The sequence below is a fragment of the Bemisia tabaci genome, chromosome 2, assembly GCF_918797505.1.
Source record: "Bemisia tabaci chromosome 2, PGI_BMITA_v3".
Taxonomy (NCBI): domain Eukaryota; kingdom Metazoa; phylum Arthropoda; class Insecta; order Hemiptera; family Aleyrodidae; genus Bemisia; species Bemisia tabaci.
The window spans coordinates 32,776,865-32,797,904 of NC_092794.1; the positions used below are offsets into that span (position 1 = coordinate 32,776,865).

At 39.7% G+C, this 21,040-nt stretch overlaps 1 protein-coding gene across 2 annotated transcripts in view; it reads left to right on the forward strand.

Annotated features, from left to right (window-relative positions):
• The window catches only part of Hsc70-3 (heat shock protein 70 cognate 3), an 88,439-nt gene that overhangs the window by 46,328 nt on the left and 21,071 nt on the right, over positions 1-21,040 (forward strand). For both annotated transcript variants that reach the window (XM_019045108.2, XM_072297175.1), the window contains exon 6: positions 12,690-12,956. In XM_019045108.2, the coding sequence (XP_018900653.1) occupies positions 12,690-12,956 (267 nt within the window). The remainder of the gene's footprint in view (positions 1-12,689; positions 12,957-21,040) is intronic.

Here is a 21,040-nt window from a genome sequence, read left to right on the forward strand (position 1 = left end):
ACTTACTTAGTGTCATGAAAGGAAGAGCAAAGACTATAAGTATGATGTAACCGTGGAATATATATCAATGACTAAAGTGAAAATAAAATTGTAAATCGAAGTGTTATGTTGTGAATGTCCACTCACATTTTAGTTTTTCAAAAAAGACTAACTAGAGAGAGTCAAGCATAATAGTCACATTCACAAGTGGAGTTTCAGAATCCCATCTCATATTTTAATTTTGTACAGGGAAATCAACCAACACCGACTCGAATTTGTTGTAAATTTTCTTTCTTTCATGAAATTAAGTTCCACAAAATTTCAAGCATAAATGTCAGTTGGTTTTTTTCCAAAAATTTAGAACAGGAGCTGAGATTTTGAAACACTGCATGTAATGTGACGGTTTAGCTTAATTCCATCCAACTATCAGTTTATCTTCAAATTTTTGGTAGATTTTTTTACGCCTAAAAAGTTTTAAAGTGACATTTTAGCAGTTTTATTTAAAATTTAGTGTCTAGAATTGACGATTTTTTCCATTCCCTGATAATAACTTATTCCTTTCTAATTTCCTTGGAAATATTCCCTGATGAAAACCGAGGATTTCCAATCATTAATCTCTAACTTTTCTTGAGGGGAAACAAGATTTTCCTCCGGATTTCAAGACGAAAATCAACTTAGCTATATTTAGTCTGGTTTCTCCTTTCAAGTCAAGTTCAGCAGACACCCAGTTTAGAAAAATAGTATGATCTCAGAGGAAAAAGAGAGGAATGTTCCTGCAATGGCCATTCCCAGAGAATTTGCCTAATTTTCCCTGAAGAGCAAAAAACAGTAGAGTAAAAATCATTCCTCAACCAGATATTTTGTTTTTTCCTTTCCTGGTAGAGAATAATTCAGCCAAAGTACTTCTGCTACTGAGGATGTAAGACAATGTTCTACAAAAAGAACCTGTTATTTTGATTAGAAATTTTGGACTGCAGGTTGTCATCGTCCTAGTAGGTTTTCCTAAAAATCTTATAATGGAGCATCCTTTGGCCAGCTTCCTTCATACTCCATGGTCTAGGCCTGAAATTAGAAAAAGAAAAAATTATCAACCTGGAGGAATAAAAAAACACAATTCTAAACATTAATTTTAGACAGCGTTTTATTTTCAAAAGAAGGAAACTAAATCATGGTATATAATCTGGAAAAATCTCAAACAGGTTTTAGATAAGATAGTAGAATTACTATCCAAAATGTTAGTCATAGTTACTGTCATTAGATAGTCAAAGATGTAAAGGCAGTGCCTAATAAAATGATCAAGCATGTAATGCTGGTGCAACTCTCAACCAACATTGATATCTAGGTTTGCGACGATACAGACTTCCTGTCATACTTACTCAATTTTTAAGAGAAAAACTACTTCACGTCAAATCTTAAAGACTTTCATAATTTTCCTCTTCCGTGTGTTGAAGATCCTGTAATAACTTCCGAGGAATGATGATGATTTGTTCTTTTTCAAAACAATAAATGGGAGCTGGGATTTTAAAACACCAGAAAAAATTGATGATTTGAGAGTTTCATTGTCGATAAGCAGCGTATCCATGTAGAAACAGCAAAAGCGTGTACCTTGCTTGCAGTGATTCAAATTCACTACATGTTTTAAAAGGAAACCAAATCAACATCATAGCTTCAACTTTTCATAGAATGTCCTTCACACAGGGAAGAAAAATAGACGGAAGTGTATCAGTGGTGAAACATCTAAGCTAAGAATCTCTATTTGCGATGCAGCACCATTTCTGTTACATTTTACCAACTTTATTGAAGGACCAATTGGACGTATTTCTATCAAACGGAACTATGTGCATCAAGGCATGAGCCCTGGGACTCATGAGAATATATGCGTAGCAGGGCTCATGTCATAATGCACATAGTTCCGTTTGACAGAAATGCGTCCAATTATCACTGTCATTGAACAGAATTCTTTATGAGCTCTCTTTGCATTTTTAAAAATGACCTCTGAAAATTTTATAAAAAAATCCCTAATAATAGACTGCTTTAATGACTAAGTCATCGCAGTTTCGATGGTTCAATTGTAAACAGACGCATAACCTTGTCGTAGTCGCACTGGGGTGAGAGTGCGTCTGATTTTCTTGTGATCAAATGGATTTATGACTTGTTGATGACACAATTTTAATTAACTACTTAACACACTAATATCACACAGAATTTAGGTATGAGGTTATCATCCATTGTTTTGGTTTGAACCATTCGCAAGAATGACGTCTAGCCACTAAATCAGTCTATATTCAACTAATAGGAAGTATTTATGCTAAATGGAACTATGTGCAAGTGGAAAGATGGGGTGTGCTCGTTAGTTGAGGGCCATAAGAATGAATGGGGATTTTAAGTGCCAGTGACGTCAGCGGTGACAACTGAGCTGGACAAGCTCGTCGCTTGTTCTTGGGGCACTTTCACTCATGAGCCCTGTCCACAACGCTCTTGTCACATGTCAACGGCTCACAAGTTAGCGCTCAGTTCCTTTTGATTTAATGTCAAATCCCGCTTTTCCATTTTCTCAAAAGGAACTATGTCCACTTTTAAATTGGACGTATTTCTATCAAACGGAACTATGTGCATGAAGGCATGAGCCCTGATACCCATAAGAATACATGCACAACAGTGCTCACTTTATAATGCACATAGTTCCGTTTAATAGAAATACGTCCAATTGTTTCTTATTCAGCTTCCGTGAGCACACCCTATCTTTCCACTTGCACACAGTTCCATTTAGCATAAATACATCTAATAGATAAAGGAAGATAGTAAATTTTGAGAAACATCAGTGGAGCTCCAATTTATTGTAGTTTCACCATCAGTAGTAAAGAATGATTTAAATACTCATTACCTCACTCAACGCAACTTTCGAGTAGAAGTAAAGAATTTTCCTATGAATAGATGAGTTTACACCAAGTCACACTTCCTCTTGGGCTGCAAAAATCAAGCGAGGCATACGGAAATGCGTTAACGTTCAATCTGTATCTGAAATATAAAAAATATAATCACTAAAACAGAATACATGATGCAACCATGACTGGGTGTATCTAGTTGTTATGATGAACCAAATTAGATTGAAAGAGATGCACATAGAATGTATTTCTGATCTCCTTAATTCCAATTTCAATACATTGGGCTGAATACAGTTGGCTATAATCTTCCGATCAACATTTACCGCTGAAGCTGTAGGTATCTTTGCAAACCAGGAACTTCGAAGGTACCCCATAGACAATATCACATGGCAATGATACTTGAATTAATTATAGCGCCCTGAGAATTCAGTGAAATTATTGAGGTCAAGTTCACAGAGTCAAACTACATCATCAAAAAGTACAGAGATGAGGCGACTGAGTTACGTCTTGATCAGCCATATTGGAACCCTATGGTCACAATGATTCAATGAAAGTTTTTACTTACAATGACTACATAATAAAAATAGAACAGTTACCGACTGCATGTATTTATACAAAAAGGAACTGTGTGCCCACATGCCCATAGTTTGCACGCAACATAGTTCCTTCAGGCACAGATACGTGTAAATGAACATCAGAGGTTATCGCTTTTAGTGAAAAATGTAACCAGATTTGCGCTGAAATTTCAAGCGCTCTCTAAATCTCAAGGACTTACTTTAGTTCCCACAGTTTACTTACCTACAACTGGACGTATTTCTACCAAACAGAACTATGTGCATTAACACATAGGCCCCAAAACTCATAAGAATATATGCATAGCATAACAGGGCTCATGTCTTAATGCAAATAGTTCTGTTTGGCAGAAATACATTCAGCTGAGCATGCTTACTCTAGGCATGCTCAAAGGTTTTAAAATTGGCTTATCCGTATAGCCAACGAATGCATTTAAAGAAGTGTTACGTAGGAAAAGCGCCAGAACCACCTGGCCACCAGAAGGCTAGAACCACCACAACCACAGTGCCATCAATGTAGAGCAAACATCATTTTCTACGACTCTTAAACCTAAAGAATCCCATGAAATTTCTAGTTTTTTAAGATCCAAGTAACAGCCTAACAGTACGTATTCGGCTCATCGTGTCTGGATTCTGGCCAAAGTCTAGTGGTGAAGGGCTGAAAAGTCTTACCTCACAATGAGTCGTGCACACTGAGAGCTTCTTGAGAGAAAGCAAAGTTATTCTAAATAACCATTAGCTTAAAACTTGGGCTTAGCTAGTTTCAGTAACAGGTCATAACAGGTGCTTCCAAGCTTCTGATCTGAACATGGACGCTTTATTGGTTCAGTTGATATTGATAACAACATCAACATCAACAACTTGATGACGACTGGCACAATGCACATTTGCCAATTTTCTAGTTGCGCCAGTTCTAAACAATGCGGGAAATTTGAAGAAAGACCTGCATCTACTGCATCCTCTACAATATAAAATTAAAATAATTAATATAACTTACCTTATTATCTACTCATGAGGAATTAATAATGAATAATAATCATTCACTCTCGGGTGTTCCGTGTGCGAGATCCGTACGCTCTACCGCTCTCCGTGCTGCTATTGGCTGAGCGTCATTCTGTGACGTCACGCGTACGGATATTTTAAGTTATTTGCAAAGCAAATAACTTTTTACAGGGAAACTTTTGAAAGTTCTAATTGCGAAATGGCACAATGGGAATCCATTACGCGTCGATTCATATATGGTGTTAAAGGGTTTTGTTGAGCCGTTAAAGAGCTTTGCCCGCTTAACTGAACATTTTGGCCCAAAAAATGCGATATTAAGTTGATTTTTGTATTTATACACTCTGACGAGGCCAGTATTTTACGTGTACATCTGACGCCTTCAATATTACGTGATACATCTAATCATACTTTTAGCTCTGTATTGTTGCTTGTCTGTCGGTTTTAAGGTTTTTTTTTTCTTTATTGCCGTCCGCGCCTCTATCGAGCGCTATAATGTAATTTTTGACGCTGAATCCGAATTTCAACATAGCGTATCAAAAATTCAGACTGCTAATTTGCCGAATTTGGCAAAATTGACTTTCTTGGTGGACTATGGCCTGTTATTCTTTTATTATTTGTTTATTTTTATTCCTTAGTTTGTAATCTGAGACAAATGAATCAGAATCAATTGAATTTATTTCGAAATAAATCATTGTCACAATCTTTGTCACTAGAATGAGGTGTAAACATGTCGCGATGGTAATGCTCTCTACTAGAGTGCTAAATTTACATTGAGGCAAGTAGATAATTTACATCTAATAGGTTCCTGTCCAGGTGACAAGGAACACTAATTCATATAAAATAAATGTATTTATTGTGACACAGTGAAGTTTTCAAAGACTCTGGATGATCTTAATACTTTGTTGTGTCAAATCAAGTGGGAGTGATTTGGCGGTTTGAAGTTTGCGGCTCCAAAATCTTTGTTCATGGACAAAGCTACCTAAAATTCTATTCTTGCATGTATTTGGCACATCGTTACTTACTTTACTTACAACTTATTCATTGAGACATCAGAAAGTGTCCCATGAAAATCAGAAATTCTGAGTTATCATGACAAACACCCCACAGAAAATTTTACCTCCTGCTATCATGGATGGCAACTAATGTCTTTCATGTAAAGCAGAACAGCGGTTAACAGCAGAGGAAGAACATTTTGACAAAAGCGGATGTAGACACTTCGAAAGGGGGAGGGGGGGGGGCTTTCCCCTGAAAATTTTCGAAACAACAAAGAGTCTAAAATGCAGTTTGAGCCAACTTCGTCATGAACCATTAGTAAATATATGCGTCTCTCCTTCCTCTTTCCTCCGTTCCTTCTATCTTTCTTCCTCCTTTTTTTGTGCAAAACTGGGGGGGGGGGGGGGGGGCGCATGCCCTGTATGCCTGCCCCGCTTCTTGAATCCGCCAATGGATTTTGATGATCTTCAGCCGGTTAATGAAACTGAAAGTGACATTTCTCTAACCTATCAACTCCATCAAGTTGAACAATTGCCTCAGTCTTCTCTGCCGGCCAACGTTGAAAGGGAAGGACCATCGGATTCACAGAAGAGCAAATGAGAATGAATTGAAAAGGATCAGTGCATAAAGCAGTTATTGTTTCTGAAAAATCTCAAATTGGATTATTGTTATCAACACTCTGTTTTAGATTTTCTTTGCTTTTAAATTTTAATGGTTTTTTTGATGACTGAGAAATTGAATGTGTGTAAGGACCCGTTTGTACGTGCCTATTTGTGTGGAAAGAATAATTTAAACACAAACGATGGAATCCAGAAGCTTATAAGAATACTAGGGGGCTACGCCCCCTGGCCGCTACGCGGCCCAACCCCCTGAAGGCGCTCCGCGCCATCAATGGGCCGCTTCGTGGCCCTATTTTTACCCTCCTATCAGTGTTAGTTTTATTTTTCCCCTAAACAATTACGATATGAGGTATACTTTAATTTTAAACTTTACTTAAAATTACTTAAAAATTAAAAGGACGCGTTTTGGAATGACTGCTTGATGAAATATTGCAGTAAAACAATGAACAATGATAGTCAGGTAATAATTAAGATTTCATGAGTCGGGGATGGAACCTACACCGAGTTCAAAGTGGACGCATTCGACACCTTAGACGACTCGGTCACTGCTCTACAAGAGGGTTTTGGTGCGAATCTTGTGTAGATAAGTGTAGAGCTTATGCGCAGGCTACACAGCCACTGCGCAACCTCCTCGACCACTGCGCATCCTCCCGCGCATAGCGGTAGCAGTACCGAAGCATTCTATAAACTCACTCTTTTTTATAACGTGATTTTAAAAAAACCTGGGTCCTTTTTCCAAAATCTGATTACAGCGGGCTCATCTAGGGCCTATTACCTGTCAATGTACGCAAAAATCATGAAAATCGGCCCGGTAGAACGCTGGAACTAAGCGTTACCAGTTTCGCAAAATTAGGAGGTCTTGGAGCTTATAGTATAGAAGATACTAAAGGCGCTCCGCGCCATCAATGGGCCGCTTCGCGGCCCTATTGTCACCCTCCTATCAGTGTTAGTTTTATTTTTCCCCTAAAAAATTACGATATGAGGTATACTTTAATTTTAAACTTTACTTAAAATTACTTAAAAATTAAAAGGACGCGTTTTGGAATGACTGCTTGATGAAATATTGCAGTAAAACAATGAACAATTTTAGTCAGGTAATAATTAAAATCTCATAAATCGGAGATTGAACCCACACCGAGTTAACAGTGGATGCATCCGACGACTTAGACGACTTGGCCACCGCCCGTCATGAGGTCTCCGGCGCGAATCTTGTGTAGATAAGTGTAGAGCTGATGCGCAGGCTACACAGCTACTGCGCAACCTCCTCGACCACTGCGCATCCTCCCGCGCATAGCGGTAGCAGTACCGGAGCATTCTGTAAACTCACTCACTTTTATAACGTGATTTTAAAAAAAACCTGGGTCCTTTTTCCAAAATCTGATTACAGCGGGCTCATCTAGGGCCTCTTACTTGTCGATTTACGCAAAAATCATGGAAATCGGCCCGGTAGAACGCTCAAACGAACTATGACAAAAAGTATAAATTAACATTGTTTAAATGGGAGAATTCGCAACTTTACCACGTAATATAAAAAAACCTGGGCCGTATTTTGAAAATCTGAAAAGAGTTGGCTTATCTAGAGACAATTGCCCGTCGATAGCCGCAAAAATCATGAAAATCGGCCCGGTAGAACGCTGGAACTAAGCGTTACCAGTTTCGCAAAATTAGGAGGTCTCGGAGCTTATAGTATAGATACTGAAAACTTAGTCCTTGGGTTGTGGGACACTGCGTAAAAAAAGAAAGTAACATCTGCCGGACCTCTTGAGTAGTGTGGAAGCAAGTCCTCAAAATGATACATTTGTTGCTTAATGTATAAGTTACCGTTGCATTAATGTCAATCTATTCCTTCAGTTAAGAACTTGAATCTTTCCCAATTAATTGCAATGTATTGAACTACTTATTTCACTGCGAACTTAACACAAAGACTGTTGGTGCCATGTATTATGTAAGATATAGAGCTGAATAAACAACCACCATCTTCAGGTTGATGAATGATTTTACAGTATTTGATTGAGTTCCACGAGAATTAATAGTTAGAATATCCATGACTACCCTAGGAAACCACGATAAATACAAGAACTAGAGTTCAGAAATTGGAGGTAATAACTGACCCAAAACATTCAAAAAGTTGTTATTTTCATCAGCTGCTCGATTTAAAAAAAAACCAAAGTAAAAGTCGTCGTGGGGGGGGGGGGGGGTGTGAATAAATATGTGAGCAGTGAGCGTAGGTGACACAGAATGAATGCAATCTGCGATGTGCGATCCGGTCGAACGGTTAGAAAATAGCCATGGAAAGATAATGAAGCTCAAAAATTTTCTTTTCTTCTTCTTCTAACTTCTGACTCGGGCCGTGACCCCGTTTGTCTAGCCTTTAAATTAGTAAAATATGATGGCGATGAGAGAGATCACTTAATACTCCCGGGATGAAAGGCAGCTCTGTGCCCATCTCTTGGGCGGTCGTCCAGGTTGCCTTTGGCTATGAGGTCGTCCTACCATACAAATCTGGGCAAGCCTTTCCCCGTCCATCCTCTCAACATGTTCCGACCACATTTTCCGGCGCATCGTGGTCCATTTGGCAATATCTTGAATTTGGCACTCTTCACGAATTGACTCGTTGATATGCCTGTCTCGGAGTGTAAAGCCTGCTATTTTCCTCAGGACTTTCATTTCTACGGCCCAAAAACTGTTGTTTAGTGTGCTTCGTGTCTGCCCGGGTCGCCGCAGCGTAAGTCAGCACAGGTCTTACAATCGTTTTATGAACTCTAACTTTGCTCTCTTTAGCCATGTACTTATCCCTCCACACCATTTCATTTAGGCAAAAACTTTCATCAGCTGATAATCGTATGAAACATAGAAAGGCCCGCACTGTTGCCGTTCATGGCATAGAACAGCGAGAATCAAGCGCCAATCACGCGCGTAGCTCGCGGTGTCCGACGGCCATCCGGCAACGGCCGAGACAGGAAATATACCCGCATTGCTACGTCTCTCTTTCCATCACACACGGGCTTACGGGAATATCCGCGACTTCCGACCGCGGTTACTCGCGAACGGACGGGCGGATCGAGAAAAGCGAGCTTATTGCACCCCTCGGGATCAGTACCCTAGGGTGCGTCAAAAAAAATGAAAGTCTGAAATGTTCCGCTCCCCAGGCGGCAATCGATGACGTTTGGTAAAAAAACATGTTTGCCAAAATTTGGGCCAATATCAACCATTTTAAATGGTGCCAAAGGTCAATTTTGTAATGACATTATGATATTTTGGTTTAGACCTCGATTTCGCACAAAAAACTCGATTTTACGCTGAAATCGTGCGTTTACGAGAAAAATGCCAAAGAACTCGACTTGTAGAGGATGAAATTTTACACTAGGAAGACGTCTTGTAACCGATAAAAATCAAATTGAACTAGAAAAACTCAACTCGGTATTTATTTTTTTGGTTCTCAGAATTTCCGAGGTCTTAGAAAGTAGAGGTGTAAAAGACTCATTTTTCACGAAAATAAGTCGAAAGAGGGTGTAAATGAACTGTAGGTAAGTGTTGAGGATGCAAATGTCATCAGAACTTCCTCAGTTTCAAAAAAAGTTCCAACAATTTTGCACAATCCTCCAAAAAGTGCACGGCTCGAGAAGCAGGATCGTGCTATAATAGTAAGGGGAAAGAGCGGTTTGACCGGGAAAAATTGCGTAACAAACTTTCCCAATGTAATCGTCATCAGTAGGTCCCCCTGAACAACTTCCTAAAAGTTAAAAATGGCCCGACCCCGGAATACCCCTCAAAAAAGTTAAAATTGAAAATGGCGGCCGTAATAAGAGGGTCCGGGAAATCGGTATTTTAAAATGCTCATTCTGTCTCATCATGTGAGGTATCATTTCCTATGTAATTTTGGTCGCAGATTTCATAAATGAATTCCGCAAGGCCCCTTCTAAGCTTACGTTTCTCTCGGTAGTCGTATGTTTCCTTTATTTTTCTTTATTAAATACATTTATAACATCAAATTTAAGTTTCTTGGCCATAAATACATGAAAATAAAGACAATTCACTTTCCTTGTTCCTTCGGTGAATATTTAAAAAAAAATGCAACCTCCTGCCTTTCACATTTGGCCGCCACCTTTGATTTAGAGCGCCCCCTTTGGCCAGGGGGCCTTGTGGAATTCATTTATGAAATCTGCGACCAAAATTACATAGGAAATGATACCTCACATGATGAGACAGAATGAGCATTTTAAAATACCGATTTCCCGGACCCTCTTATTACGGCCGCCATTTTCAATTTTAACTTTTTTGAGGGGTATTCCGGGGTCGGGCCATTTTTAACTTTTAGGAAGTTGTTCAGGGGGACCTACTGATGACGATTACATTGGGAAAGTTTGTTACGCAATTTTTCCCGGTCAAACCGCTCTTTCCCCTTACTATTATAGCACGATCCTGCTTCTCGAGCCGTGCACTTTTTGGAGGATTGTGCAAAATTGTTGGAACTTTTTTTGAAACTGAGGAAGTTATGATGACATTTGCATCCTCAACACTTACCTACAGTTCATTTACACCCTCTTTCGACTTATTTTCGTGAAAAATGAGTCTTTTACACCTCTACTTTCTAAGACCTCGGAAATTCTGAGAACCAAAAAAATAAATACCGAGTTGAGTTTTTCTAGTTCAATTTGATTTTTATCGGTTACAAGACGTCTGCCTAGTGTAAAATTTCATCCTCTACAAGTCGAGTTCTTTGGCATTTTTCTCGTAAACGCACGATTTCAGCGTAAAATCGAGTTTTTTGTGCGAAATCGAGGTCTAAACCAAAATATCATAATGTCATTACAAAATTGACCTTTGGCACCATTTAAAATGGTTGATATTGGCCCAAATTTTGGCAAACATGTTTTTTTACCAAACGTCATCGATTGCCGCCTGGGGAGCGGAACATTTCAGACTTTCATTTTTTTTGACGCACCCTACAGTACCCGGCAAACGACTAAGTTAGCACCGATTCCGACCAGTGGGAGCGGGGAGGCGAGCGTGATGGATGAGTGAGTGAGTGAGTGAGGGAGCGAGCGAGCGAGCGAGCGAGTCAGTGACCAATGTATTTCCCTTTTATTAGTTAGAATAGAATTTCATACTAACTTAATAATCTACCTTTTACGATCTTTACAGTTAGCCAGAAGCTCGATTTCCTGGCGCAACTGCTGTGCCGCACTATCATGATAGAGCGCTTCAGAGAATGTGCCCTTCTGACATGTTAGACACAGATTGTAACAGTCAATTTTTCAACTTTACTTTCGTTGATTCTGACTCATTCGTCCCAAATTTCAAACTAAGGAATAAAAAAGTAAACAAATAACAATGGAATAGTGGTCCAAAACTGCCAAAAAACAATTCTACACAATTTCGGCAACATTGCAATGTGGTCAACTCCTTATTTTTGAACTCAGTGAATGTATTTCATTTTAAATTTCCACCAATTTCACATCATTTGTCAATAAATCTTTCGTCAGATGGAAGAAAAAAAAGTAATGGTCACAAATCGCTAAAAATGCCAATTTTCGCTCATTTTCCAAAGTTTGGCACCCTCAAGTGCATTTAATTTTGCATCTAGCAAAAATATGCTTAGAAGCAATTTTATAGGAAAGGACCCCGCACACTCCTTTTGAGGGTGTGTACTACGATCGATTTTTAATTTTTTTATTGTTTTAAATTCGTCTGAGGATGCTGATCCAAAGTCATCATTGCGCCAACTTTCCACGAGGCACCGTTTTCGCACTATCCTCGGAAAATGTTTCGATTATTCCTTGCCTAAATGAAGGTAGTGCAGTACTTGAGTATGATTCGGGTCGGATGGGTGAGTATAAATTACATGAACAGGAAAACCGATTATCAGCCGAGTGACAGTCTCATCTCAGATTCCACATGCCTTCTCTTTTCACCGTCCACGTCAGTTTCTCTCTCTCTCCCTCTCTATTGACCTTGCAAGACACACAGGCACTGCGTATAGATTTTAGCCGCCCAGTCCCGGAAATTACCGAAACTACAATCGGGGATTGTGCTAAAACGGTGCCTTGTTGAAAGTTGGTGCAATGATTACTTTTAATCAACATCTAGAGAAGAATGTAAAACTATTAAAAAAATTAAAAATCGATCACGGTACACATCCCCATCAGGAGGAGTGCGCTAGGTCCTATAGCAGGCTTTAATTTTGAAAATAGCTCTTTTTGTTTTCTGATCTGCTCTTTGCAAGTCACCGGCCTTAATCTGCCAAAAAAGCCAATTTTAGGTCATTTTTGCCAGGTAACTTGCTGGTTCGAATTTTTTGGCGCCAAGTTGAATTCGATTTAGTGTCAAAAATTATACAGGAATCACTGAACACATAGCTACCCGCAATTTTTGCAGACTCTGTTCCCTATTTGCCTAGACTGAGTATATTTTAGTGAATCTGCTAGCAAGGAGTTCAAATGAACAAACATGATATAAGCTAATCTCTCGCAAGTTGAAACTAATTCTCTTCAAGACTTCAACTGCATGCCTTGTAAAACTTAATTAACTATATGCATAATAATGTCAATAAAAATGTGTAGCAGCTTAACAGTTCATTTCTTCCTGCCGAAGCGCACTACCATGGATTTTAAATTTGTTTATTTACCCGGTTTCAGGTAGTTTCAACCAACGGTGATACTCATCTTGGAGGTGAGGACTTTGACCAACGTGTAATGGATCACTTCATCAAACTGCACAAGAAGAAGAAAGGCAAGGATGTTCGCAAAGATAACCGGGCTGTTCAGAAGTTGCGTCGTGAAGTTGAGAAAGCTAAACGAGCCTTGTCATCTGCGCACCAAGTCAGAATAGAAATTGAAAGCTTTTTTGATGGTGAAGACTTCTCTGAAACTCTGACCCGTGCTAAATTTGAGGAATTAAACTTGGTGAGATATTCTTTTAGAGATGTGTCTTCTTGACATACAGGGTGTCCAGAAGTTAGTGTACTTGACTCTCAGGATCGATTTTTCGGCTCAAAAGATGACTTTTTTTTATCCTATACACACATTCCCACAAATGCTTGATAAGTGAGCTATGCGTTTCTTTTGCTATACTATATGCTTGTTTATAGTCCTTGCAGTAAAAATTGCCCATCCAGCAAAGAGCTCGAAAATTTGAAACTTTCATAGCTCTTTTGATGCGTTTCCGGAAAATTTTTGTGCTCTTTCACACCGTGAAAGCTGTTTTTTCAAATATTATCTACCAAAAAAGTTATCGCATTTTTCAAATTCGGGAAAGCTCGTAACGTCACTTTCCGGAGACGTACGTCCTTGAAAACACGAAAAATGAAGAGAATGCTGCAAAATACTACCTCCATGTAGTTTCAGCTTCTTATGACAAAGTAATGAGGAGTTACATCACTTTGGAAGATAAAAAAGGCTTCTTTGGGAGGAAGCGTATGGCTCACCTATGAAGCCTTTTTGAGCGTAAGTGTATACTAAGGAAAGGTCCTATTTTGAGCCTAAAAATCGGTCCTGAATCGGTACATCAACTCCTGGACACCCTTTATATGGTTGCCCTGGGCTAACACACAGCTTTGAGAGTTTTGAAAAATGATTAGAAATGCGTGCAGAGAAGTTATGTTCCATTTCTTTCCAAAAATAGTGCACAAAGCGCTGGTTGGCTGAAATTTTGGGAAATTTTTTAAATTTTCCAATGGCGTCACAAAAGAACCTCATGCCACCTCAAAATCGATCGGCGCACAGTGGGACGAAATGGGTAAAACCTCAGAGATGGGGTGTTCTCATATTTTGCATAAAGATGTGATGGAATGTATTCCTAAGGATCCATATTATATGAATCTAGTGCTGGTTTTATGATTTTGTCAAATGCTTTTGCCTCCTGGTTTCCTGAAGTTGACATTTTCTGTAACGGCCGATTTTGCTCTGTTTTCTAAGGACGGTTTCCATACCTGCCTTTTCGAGTGGCAATAATTGATATGAATGCTTGGATCTTATTTTAGAGTGTAAGAAGAACACATTCCACTATTTGAAAGTTAAAACTCAATTCTTCACGTTGTTATGTCTGATCAAAGATGACCCTTCCGAAAATAAGAAAATAAAAGTTTGAATAGACTTTTATAAATTTCGCCGCATTTCGCCGTCCAATCATGCGTAAGGCGTGTACTGGTGATCCCTCAGGATGAGGAATCCGTTATATTTAGCTGCCGCCAGTTGCCGCTTTGAGAGTTACATCGATTTTTGTCCGGAAAAGTGAGGACGGAATTTGCTGTTTCTCTACATGTTGCTGAATTATCTTGGCGTCTTAATACACTCAGCCGGATTTTCATTTTGAAACTTGATGCTCTTACAGTAATTTCATCGTAAAATTCAATTTTGACAGTAATTTTGCCCATTTTTTGGCCAAAATTAATCATTTGAGAGGTTTGCGAACTTGCGATGGCGGCGGGGAAACAGAGCTGTTTTTCTTAATACAGGGTTATTCAAAAGTTACGCACCACTGGCCATAACTTTAGTTCTAATTATGATATCGATTTGCGGTTTGTGGCGTCCTTCCTCATATTGAGGGGGAAACTTTTTGAGGTACTTTTCAGTTCTTCACCCCCCCCCAGGGGGAGGGGGGGCGGGGGGCAACTCAAAAATTTCAAATGGCAACCCCCATCATGTGATACATCGTTAGAAAGAGCATGAAAAAAGAAAATTTTTGGCGCAAACCGGAAGTCGATCTGACCCCCCTGTCAAAAGTTAGGGGGGTCCAAAGGTTATTTAGGGGGTCCGTACCTTCATTTTTTAGAGTAGCTTCGGCGGCTCTTGGACATACCGTTTCTCTTTTCAAAGAGTCCTCGAATACTCCAAGTCTGATACCGAAGTCTTTATATTGCCCCCGGGCCACCACAGCCCCCCCGTAGGGGGGGATGGGCCTGTTACAATGAAACATTGCATTAAAATGCGAAAAGTCACAGAAGAGCTTCAAACTTAGTATCAAATCCGAGTGGACCTTCTTGCCAATGTTAACGCAAACGCAGCCTGCGACTTTAACGTGAGTTTTCAAAACTCTTAGCCCCTGCCCCCCCCCTCATTTTTGGTTGCAGAGCGGGTAAAAACCGGGAAATTCACTACAAATAATGCCCGAAACTAATGTCCAACTTGAGGAGGACCCTTGAAACGTTGCGATCAGTCGGAGCATTGAAATACAAGGACTGCCACCCCCTTAAAGTACGGAAACATCCAAAACACCCCCGCTGCCCCCCTCATTTTTCGTTGCGGAGCGGGTAAAAACCGGGAAAATCGCCAGAAATGATGCCCGAAACCACTGTAGAACGTGACGAGAACCCTTGAAACGTTGCGCTCAGTCGGAGAACTGCAACACAGGAACTGCCGCCCACTTTAAGGACGGAAACACCCATAAAACCCCCGCTGCCCCCCTCTTTTTTCGTTGCAGAGCTGGTAAGAACCGGGGCATCATTTCTAGCGATTTTCCCGGTTTTTACCCGCTCCGCAACGAAAAATGAGGGGGGCAGCGGGGGTGTTTTGGATGTTTCCGTACTTTAAGGGGGTGGCAGTCCTTGTATTTCAATGCTCCGACTGATCGCAACGTTTCAAGGGTCCTCCTCAAGTTGGACATTAGTTTCGGGCATTATTTGTAGTGAATTTCCCGGTTTTTACCCGCTCTGCAACCAAAAATGAGGGGGGGGGGCAGGGGGTTAAGAGTTTTGAAAACTACGGACCCCCTAAATAACCTTTGGACCCCCCTAACTTTTGACAGGGGGGTCAGATCGACTTCCGGTTTGCGCCAAAAATTTTCTTTTTTCATGCTCTTTCCAACGATGTATCACATGATGGGGGTTGCCATTTGAAATTTTTGAGTTGCCCCCCGGCCCCCCTCCCCCTGGGGGGGTGAAGAACTGAAAAGTACCTCAAAAAGTTTCCCCCTCGATATGAGGAAGGACGCCGCAAACCGCAAATCGATATCATAATTAGAACTAAAGTTATGGTCAGTGGTGCGTAACTGTTGAATAACCCTGTATCTAATATGTTTATTTGGCATTTTAAGGAAAAAATCAAAATGTTGAATGTTCTATCAATACCTTTGAATGAAATTATCATAATAGAAGTTTCACCCCCTGACCACTTTGCAGCCCATCCTCCCGAAGCGCTTGGCGCTTCAGGCGTGGTATAGATAAAATCCTATACAAAGCGATGGAAGTGTCCCAACTGATTCTGAGGTATCGTGATTTGTGATATGAGATGGACGGATTTACCGTGCAATTTAATCTTGTTGACAGGGTTGATCGCGATGGTGATAGCGATGATGTCGTAACTTAAAGCGGTTATAGCTTTTATGCCCTGCAATGGCTATGTATAAACTTAAAATTGTGTATAAAGTCTTAAGCCCCCCCCACCCCCAAAAAAAATAAAACCTTTTATATTCATATCTCTCTATGAATATTTTAAATTATAGGTTCGAAATTGAGGACACCGCACCAAGAACAACCTATAGGCGTATAGGTCGTTATTACGCCCATCTGCTTCTCAACTTCTACGTACCCTGGACTATGCTGTGGTAGCGATAGAATATAGATAGGTAACGGCTCGAGGTCGAAAAACCTTTTTTTTCCGAGTTAAGTCAGGCCTCTGCATCGATGGGTGCAAGAACGACCTATATGCGCGGCCTTATCATTCTCGGTTCGCGGGCATCGGCGCGGCGATAGTAGAATTACTTTATTTTTTGATCTCATTTATAAAGATTTGTTTTTATTTCAGAAAAACGAGCTATTGAAATAATTTATTCTCCTCTTAAACTATCCATTCCTCCAAAAATGTATACTTCGCATATTGCCACCAAAATGACTGTTGGGCGCAATATGGGCCTATAAACTTAAGGGCCCATAAGGTGCTGGTTACCCCTTTCTTTACTCACTATCGATATTCTTTCATTTTGCGTTAATCATGGGTGATTAAAATGATTTATACTTCATATTGCCACCAAAATGATTGTTGGGCGTAATAATGGCCTATAAACCGCTTTTTTAAATTAAATATATTAGAGTGTAAACCCAAAATGGATCGCAAAATCTACTCGGCATCCTTCAATAGAAGGGTTAGGTCACCCAAAAACACCAAAACAGGGTACCTACATAGAAAAGTCTACGCAGTACATCAAAAACAAAACTTCAAATGCGTTTTTCTCAAAACGCGGTTTCCAGTTATAGGCTGTTCTTGGTGTGTTGTCCTCAATTGTTTCTTGGAATCATATTAAACTGGAATTTTTCATTTGTCTCAGAAGGTAACGGTAAAACCATATTTTTTTTCATAATGGATAGAAATATGAGCATTCATTACACTGAGAGACCACATAGTGTCGATAAAAATTGCTTACTTTTGTCCTTTGATCGAGCAATTGAAATATTCACAATCAAATTTTTATTCCTCAATGAAAATATCACAGGAAATCAATAGTTGAAACATGAAATGTCAATGGGAACAGATAAAATCTCTGCGTATATTTTCATTGTGCATTCCGATCGATTTTTTAATAAAATCCTTCAAAATCACGTATGCATGTAAAGAAAATAACAAAAGCAAGCTCAAAAATTGGCTTTAAGATGAACGTATGATCGTGCATCAACGATTTAACATGTATTTTTTTACCAGAACGAGTTAATTCCATTTGAGTAAATTTTCTTTTCACATTTCTACCAGAAGTTTAAAAATAACCAAAGTAGTGTAATTACGTTGACATACAAACAATTCTAATGTCAAAAATGAATTCTACGTTCAAAATATCATAACTTCACAAAGTTTCAACACAAAATTCCGACAAGAACAAGTAAAATTTATCTTTTAGCAACTTATCTTTTTATGTTTCCGTCGAAAGTTTGAAAACCCCCAAAAATCGTCCGTTTGTTTTAACATATCAAGAAAAGTAAGGTCAGTAATAAATTCTTTGATCAAAATACTTCAAGCCTGTGAAGTTTCAACACGAAATGCCCACAGAATCGAGTAAAATTTATCTTTGAGTAACTTATCTTTTCACTTTCTACTGAAAGTTAGAAAGAACTCCCAAAATTATGTATTTCCGTTAATAAATTAAGCAAAGTAAGGTCAAAAATGAATTCTACAATCGAAATACCATAAGATGCCCAAGTTTGCAAAACTTGTTTCATCACGAAATTCGCATTGGAATGAGTGGAATAGTCGAAACAAGTTGGGGAGCAAGGCGATGACTGGGCATTCCCATGCTGCGCTCCACCGTGCGGCGTTTGGCCAAAATGTAGTTAATGAAAATCCACTAGGCCCGTCTCTCAACGTTTTTGCCAATGCCCTGTGGAAAAGGGTAAAATTGACCCCAGTTCTGTCACCTTTTTCGGGGTACCTAACAACATGAATGACTGTGCGACGCGCCGTGCGCATATCATAGGTTTGTTTGCCTCTCCTCTATTGTAGTCTGCCGTGGTATGGTGGACAGGGCTGACAACTTGCCCTCCACAGGTTCCGGGTTGGAATCCCGGCTTGGCTTCTTTTTTTTCCCATGGTTCCTCCAATGCTTTCTTTACCTCTCTCATCTGAATCTGTTAATTGATTTTATATGTGAATCATTAAATACAAAAAGGGCACATGTCCAGAAAACCAAATTGTTCAGGAGACACAAAAAACTGTTTATTTCGTGGTAGATAATTTTTGGAAAGTCGTTAGGTTTAAAAAAACGGGCGCTCCGCTTCGCCCCGCGCGGGTTTGTTTTAAACATTACGACTTTCCAAAAAATATCTACCACAAAATAAACAGTTTTTTGTGTCTCCTGAACAATTTGGTTTTCTGGACATGTGCCCTTTTCGTATTTAGTGATTCATGTGTTATATATATATTTTTTTTTTACTATTATCATGAATATGTCATTTTTTATAAGAGTGGTTTTCTTTGTCTTCCTGTAGGTGACAGAACTAGGGTAAACACCCTTTTCCGGGGGGGCTTTGGCAAAAACGTTGAGAGACTTGTCCAATGGATTTTATTGAACTACAATGGGCCAGTTGCAAACTTTTGCTAGAGCCAAAAGAAGAGTCGTTACTCATAGAAAATGTCTCAAAAATCACGATGAGCGCATCGGCTAAGTCTGAAAGGCACTCCTTACTTTACAATTTGCATAAGAAATTTGCGTCTTTTCGAGCTTCCCGCCTCAAAAACGATACCCTGGCTCAGGTGAACATTCCGTCAGAGGAGTCATCCAACCCATCCAACCCCTGCTCACAAGGATACTACGCAGTATTCAACATAGCCGACGCCAATCCGCCAAAACACATGTGACAGGACAATGATTCTAACCACCTCATAACAATCGGCGTTTTTACATTTACATTTTTCTCGTGTTGATAGATATCTGCGTTGATTGACCTGCTCTCCTCATTTTGCGCGCGGAAGCGTCGGCCATGTTCAGCAGGGATTGAATAGAATGACTCCTCTAACGAAATGTTAACCTGTGCTGTAGTATCCTTTTTGAAGTAGGAAGCTTAAAATAACGCAAATTTCTTACCCAGCTTGTGAAGTTATGAGTGCATTTCAGAGTTTGCTGGTGCGCTCATCGTTATTTTTAAGACATTATCTACAAGGAACATTTCTCATTTTTGCTCTAGCAAAAGTTTTCAACAGGCTCATTTGGCCAAACGCTGATCGATTTTAAGGAGGCATGAGTGTAGGGTCTCCTTGTCGGTACGCCTTGAAACACAGAATAACAGTAAATTCTCATAAAAAAATAAAAAAAAAAAGTAAAAAAATAAAAGTAAAAAAATATAAAATAAAATAAAAATTAAATAAAAAAAATAAAATAAAAAAAAATATAAAATATAAAAATAAAATATAAATAAAATATAAAAATAAAGTCTCAGCAAAAAAATATCATGAGTCTATTTCTCAAGTTTCTTTACGAATTCTCGGACTATCAATACGAGCTGCATTAACAGCCCCTGAAATTTGCATCTCCACACCTTATTTCTTGTCTGCCAGGGCCAATAATGTTGATAGGTGAAAAAAAGATCTGACTCATTGATATTTTGACCAAGCGACAAAGTGCAGCGCCTAAAATTTCCTATACGAGGGGCGTTCAATAAGTAAGTATCCCCCCCTCTCTAAAATCCATTATAATGAACCAATTTTAAAAAACTTGGGCTCAAAATCTTCCTTAGGATATTTTGAGTTCAACAAAACAAACCGCAACAAAATCGGACCATGTCCGGCCGAACGCGAGCCGTTTGAACGCGCCGAGGTGCTCGACGCTCCCGCCGAATCCGCGAGGATTTGAAGTCCGCTACAGGAGAAGAGCTTCTCTGCCAAAGCCTCAGTCGTTCATCACTGACGAAAAATCAAAGAAATTTTTGTAGAATAAGAGGCTTATCTCACTTCCCCACATAACCAGCTTGATCCAAGCAAGTCTGATACTGAGACTAAGAGAACAGCTTTTGGATGCCTCGCGCGTGGAAGTCTTTCAGCTGACCGGGGATGAAAGAGTGGACGGCTTGTTTGACCTCTTCCCCTGATTCAACATTAACACCTCCAAGTTCAGATTTCAGGAACGGGAATAAATGGTGGTCTGGTTTGCCATTTATTATCGTATCTGAAATCTGAACTTGGAGGTGGAGGTTAATGTTGAATCAGGGGAAGAGGTCAAACAAGCCGTCCACTCTTTCATCCCCGGTCAGCTGAAAGACTTCCACGCGCGAGGCATCCAAAAGCTGTCCTCTTAGTCTCAGTATCAGACTTGCTTGGATCGAGCTGGTTATGTGGAGAAGTGAGGTAAGCCTCTTATTCAAAAAAATTTCTTTGATTTTTCGTCAGTGATGAACGACTGAGGCTTTGGCAGAGAAGCTCTTCTCCTGTAGCGGACTTCAAATCCTCGCGGATTCGGCGGGAGCGTCGAGCACCTCGGCGCGTTCAAACGGCTCGCGTTCGGCCGGACATGGTCCGATTTTGTTGCGGTTTGTTTTGTTGAACTGAAAATATCCTTAGGAAGATTTTGAGCC